The sequence below is a fragment of the Erpetoichthys calabaricus genome, chromosome 6, assembly GCF_900747795.2.
Source record: "Erpetoichthys calabaricus chromosome 6, fErpCal1.3, whole genome shotgun sequence".
NCBI classification, from domain to species: Eukaryota; Metazoa; Chordata; class Cladistia; order Polypteriformes; family Polypteridae; genus Erpetoichthys; species Erpetoichthys calabaricus.
This window is the reverse complement of record NC_041399.2, coordinates 110,889,538-110,895,537: the sequence shown is the minus strand read 5'-3', so window position 1 is coordinate 110,895,537 and position 6,000 is coordinate 110,889,538. Positions and strand designations below refer to the sequence as shown.

The 6,000-nt window shown below is 37.3% G+C and overlaps 1 protein-coding gene across 1 annotated transcript in view; it reads right to left on the bottom strand.

Moving 5' to 3' along the window:
- Positions 1–3,220: 3,220 nt before the first annotated feature.
- vps4b (vacuolar protein sorting 4 homolog B) overlaps positions 3,221–6,000 on the bottom strand; it is a 38,372-nt gene continuing 35,592 nt past the window's right edge. The window contains exon 11 of the mRNA XM_028803850.2: positions 3,221–4,475. Within this exon, the coding sequence (XP_028659683.1) occupies positions 4,374–4,475 (102 nt within the window). The 3' untranslated portion in view covers positions 3,221–4,373. The remainder of the gene's footprint in view (positions 4,476–6,000) is intronic.

Sequence of the window (6,000 nt, the reverse complement as noted above, 5' to 3'; positions counted from 1 at the left end):
TCTCACTGTAGATGCTCAACGTTTAGGTCATAGAATCTGTAAGGTCCCTGAAAGGAATCAAAGTACAACAAGGAGATACCTCTTGCCCACACAACAGACTCAATACTCGTATTTGACACTGCGAGGGCCTTCAGCCCAATGGACTTCAATAAAGTAGAAACAGACTGTACACTTTGAATGAATGAGACCATGGAGTGCCTCGTCTGTAGCTGAATGCTTCTTACTTCTACTACAAATAGTTTCACTATTTGAGGAATCGTGACTCCGTCCATATGAAAAACTTACCCCAGCAGCAACAAATCTCTTATATATGCATATTACAACAGTTAAATACAACAAAAAAGGCAAATGTACCATGAGCATAAGAAAGCACTGAGGAGCCAGAGAAATGATTGTTCAATTCAGGGATACAGGAAGACAACAATTATCCCTGCAACACTGAGAGCAAGGTATTAACCAACCTTGATGGGTTGTTGGTCTGTGTTTAGCCATACACACACACCCCGAACTCCCTTTTCTCTCTCTCTCACACACTCATATTTAATACATGCATTGCAATTAACATTTTCATTTGCTATTCCTTACGTCACTCTAACTGTACCAGTTTCCTCCGTTATTTTATTACAGCATTGCAAGAAGCCAGGCATTTCCCAGTAGTGTCAGGCACAAGACAAGAAACAACACTGGATGGAATGCCAATCTACCCCCAAGGGCACTCCCACTGACACACCCTTACTCAAGGAGTTCAATGTGCTTTTCTCTTTTTTGTTACCAAGGAGCTGTAGCTTAATTGATTAATTTTCACTCATTAGCTCAGAAATTCCAAGTGCTAAAGCCATGCAACTATTGCTTTTAGATAGATTTTAAATTGATAGGGTTGGATAGTTCAAGGAGTATATAATTTTTTTTTTTTTTTAAAAGCAAGACTGTATTTTGTCAAAGCTTTGTCTGAAGACATAAATCCAAAAAGCAACCAGATCCATCGACACCCATCACTCTGTTTAGGCCCTCCCGTCAAGATTTTCATTACACATATTTGAAGTGAAAAGCCAAGCAAAATGACACCTTTTATTGGCTAACTAGAAAGATTACAATATGCAAGCTTTCGAGGCAACTCAGGCCCCTTCTTCAGGCAAGATGTAATACAGAAACTGAAGTTTCCTATGTTTATATACACACTCTAGGACAAGAAACAACATTGGTAAATCTTTAAATGAGAGATTTTGTATGTAAAAAATTAATAGATTCATTCAGGCTAGGGTTAATTTAGCAAGAGAGAAAAGAACAATGTATTGTCAAGATCTCTGGATAAGATAACTGTCCAACAAAGTCTTTTGAAGTTTGTAATGAGTTTTTCAAAACAATGTGGGTCTGTAGACAGGTTGTCTGTCATTCTGAGAGATGTAAACAATCCTCATATCTGGCCATAAAACTCTTTGTCTTTATTCAATCCATGTTGTAAAGTATTAAATTTTAGCATGAGTTTAACTTCCCATTCTTTTCTCTCTTGCTGTGTTTTGAAGTTGCCCATAAGCACTGTGACCTTAAAGTCCTTCTCACAGTGTCCATGGCTGTTGAAGTGGGCCGCCACAGGAACATCTGTGTTGCCATGTTTAATGTGGAACCTGTGTAAGTTCATTCTCTGGCGGAGTGTTTGTCCAGTTTCTCCCACATAGAGTGCAGTGTCAGGACATTTCATGCAGAAAATTAGGTAGACTACATTAGATGATCTGCAGGAAAATGATCCCTTGATGTGATGTTCGAGTCGGCAGTGTGGTATAACTATACGGTCTGTATCATAGATGTGGGCACATGTTTTGCATCTTTTCTGTAGGCATGGAGATGTGCCATTTTCTGTTGGTTCACTTAGGGAGCCTCGGACAATTAATTGTTGAAGGTTTGGTGGTTGTCTGTATGCCAGGAGGGGAGGTTCAGGAAATACATTTTTCAGTGTTTGGTCATTGTTTAGTATTGGCTGAAGTTCTTTTATAATTTTTCGAAGTGTTTCAAGATGTGGGTTGTAGGTGACAACAAGGGGGATGCGATCCTTGTTGTCTTTGTTTTTATATTCCAGAAGGTTGTCTCTGGGTATGGCAGTAGCTCTTCTTATTTGAGTGTCTGTTGTTTTCGGGGTGTAACCTTGTTTGATGAAATCTTGTCTGAGCTCCTGCAGTTGTTGATCCCGGTCTGTTGGGTCTGAGCAAATACGATTGTACCGTATTGCTTGGCTGAAAATAATGGAGCGCCTTATATGCTTGGGGTGGAAGCTATCATTTTTCAGGTAGGTCCGTCTGTCTGTCGGTTTGTGAAAAATAGAAGTTACAAGGGTGTTGTCTTTCAGTTGAACGGTGGTGTCAAGGAAGCTGACTTCTGTTTTTGAGTAATTCAGCTTCAGCTTTATGTTGGGGTGAAAACAATTATATTCATTATGAAAATGGAGGAGGTCCTTTTCACTGGCAGTCCAGATTATGAAGATGTCATCTATGTAACGGAGATACAACATTGGTTTTACGGTGCACATTGACATGAAATCATCCTCCAATTTTGCCATAAAAAGATTTTGCTTGGCTTTTCTCTACATTCATAATGGCTAACACAGTACAACACCCTAGTACTACACATATTTGAAGTGATATAGAATTAAATTTCATGTCTACTGATGATTTACTCATCTTCTTCATAATTGCTTTAGTGTTATATCAGTAGCTCAATATGCTAAACACAGAGGTAATTTTGACCACCTCCTATTTTCATTTTTCTTCCAGACCAGTTAACACTGCACAGCTCTCAATTTATATACAGTATGTAGGCTATCGTATGAACACAACTATTCTGTTTTTGCAAACTTTGTTACCTACTGATTCCTGTGCACCAAAACAAAATTACTATTATATGAACTGAACATTAACTTTGATATTCAATGATCTAATGTCACACAGCAAGATTGAGGGAGAAAAAAAAAAAAAGTATTAAACAAATTTGCTGTGAATATATTAGCACCAGGGTGGCAACTGATGTGATAAAACACTTTGATTTGTGCATTTAAATAAAACACACCCCAAAAACCAGACAAAACAAAATCAGATTTAGTGTGCTGAAGTGTCCCCACATCCACTGAAATGATCACTAACAATTTATAAAGGTAAAATATGGGCTCAGAAAATAGAATAGACTATATATATATATATATATATACACACACACACACTACTCAAAATAATTCAGCAAGTAATAGCTTTATTTACAAAAGGCATGGAAAGAGATCCTTATTTCAGACTGTGATACCATCATTAGCACAGCCTCCTGGTCTAAACATATACCACAGTATCATGGTTTAATGTTTAGAACAGAAATCATAAAAAGAATATAATTTATACTACAAATCTACACTTTTGTATAAAGAAACCAGTTTGTGTTTGAAGAAAATCCACCACCAGAAGTGCATAGCAGTACAGCTTTATATAATCATAAAGAGTACAGCTGTTAAGTGAAATGTGCAATTCTTTAACAGATGTTCTGCAGCACGAGTAACATTCACAATCAGCATGATATGATGATGCTAAACATTTGACACTGCTTTTAAAATCATCCAATAGTTTGACATGTATTTGTCTTAAAATGAAAGGAGAAATGGTAACTGTAATAAAAAGGCACATGTTTTAAGGCGCCACTTTGAAATGTTTCCAACTGCAGGCACTACACCAGAAAGGATAAATACAATAAAAAAATCCCCAGACTTATTCATTTATTTACCAAGTTTAGCTTCTGCACTGACTGGTGCATGTTTGTGGAAGGTTTTGTACATAAAAACTTTGACTGTGTACTGTATTCTCTGCGACCACCGTTAACATCACCCCAAAAAGAACCAAAGAAAAATATGACACTTAAAAAAAGAGAAACAGATAAAATGAAAATTAAAACCTCATTTTCATGAGCTTAACGATTTCCCAAAGTTGTGATATTGCTTCATGTATACTTTCTAAAGCTTTATAAATGCACAAGTCATTAAGGACTTTGTCAAATATGTACTGTATTACTTCACCTATAACAAGGAAAGTTTTCTTCAATAAATCAATTTTGGTTAAATAGGATTCTTAAACCACAGTGAAGAAATGTATTCAATAAAAAATTTTTAGACTTACAAACAAAAAAAACAAAAAAACAAAACAAAGATGTATAGGCTGCTTGTATTGGCAAGAGTCATATAGCCATTAGTATACAGTTGATACCTGTTGATCCAACATGGTGTTTCATTAAACTGTATAACCGTAGTACAGACTGAGAACCACGTAGTGATGGTGGAATGCATCCAATAAAAAGGGAGACAGAAACAAAAGCAATATGCATATAGCACTGTCAGTGAGAATTAGAATTTATCCCTCTTGACCAAAGTCTTCTGTAAACTTCCTTAGTTTCTCCAGGTCTTGCTCATTAACAGTTGGTTTGGTATTTGCAAGAGATCTCAGCATATCAGACTGTTTAAAAAAAAAAAAAAGAAAAAAAGGAAAGGAAGTAAGAAAAAATGTCAACAGATACAACCACCTCGAGAATGCGATATTATAATAGATAATTTCTCTGGGAATTGCGCCATGCAGCAGCCTTTGCAGAAGCTCTCTCTTTTGTATAGTTATTTTTATTAGCTTTATTAATAATATTAAAAATTGTAAGATTTTAGCCTCTGGCTTGGTACTGTGTTTTCTGAAAAAAATTTTGTAAATTAAACTGAAGACATACCAGACCATCTTGACTGCCTTTTGGACAAGCTACGGACTTGAGAAATGTCAAGGGTGAACGTAAACTATCTAATGGATGCCTACATCTAGAACATCTGGGAATGTAAGAGACTGAGGGATATTTTAAACAATCCCATGTTCACCTGTTAGCACCATGTTTACCACCATCTAAAGAGCTCTGTTACACCCTATCAGAGGAGCTGCTCATCTAAAGATGGAAAAGACCAAACTGAAAAGATCCTGAGCAAGGATAAAAGTTGCAAGCATGTCCGAGGGTGGAAGTTGTGAAGATCTTAAGCAAGGATAAAAGTAAGGTTGAAACGATTCCATATAATGAGATATAGGATTGATTGCTTTTTATAAATTGCACGAAGTGTTGCATCTCATGACAAGGTAGGAAGAGCTCAGGTACTGTGACATTTTGGATACTGTAGGGAGTTGGCTTAAACCTCTAATTAATTTCAGACACTGTTTTACTGCTGGATGTATTTTAGACATGAGTGAGGAAAAAAAACAAACAGGCGGGGGGACTGTACATTTATATGAATGAACAATGGTGAAAAGGTGAAAACAGTAAAATTAAAACGAAAATGTCTGATCCAGACATTGAAATGTGGCCTGAGTACTTCCAGAAAATAAGTTGCATCATCCTGGATAACTGAACAACAGAAATGATTCCGTCTGTACCAATATCTAAATGATGAATCATTCTGAATGCTAGTGACTTCAAACAAGGTAATAAACTTCTATAAGCATGTTCCATTTATGTACTCTACAAGCTAGACTTGCTCTATTCAAATATTAATGACTTTAAATATACAGTGATCCCTCGCTATATCGCGCTTCGCCTTTCGCGGCTTCACTCCATCGCGGATTTTATATGTAAGCATATTTAAATATATATCGCGGATTTTTCGCTGCTTCGCGGGTTTCTGCGGACAATGGGTCTTTTAATTTCTGGTACATGCTTCCTCAGTTGGTTTGCCCAGTTGATTTCATACAAGGGACGCTATTGGCAGATGGCTGAGAAGCTACCCAACTTACTTTCTCTCTCTCTCTCTCTTGCGCTGACGTAGGGGGGTGTGAGCAGGGGGGCTGTGTGCAGCTGCTTCCTGAAGGACGTGCTGCACGGAGCTTCGCATACTTAAAAGCTCAAAGGGCACGTATTGATTTTTTATCTCTCTCTCTCTATCTCTCTCTAACTCTCTCTCTCTGCTCCTGACAGAGGGGGTGTGAGCTGCCGCCTTCAACAGCTTTGTACCGGCGG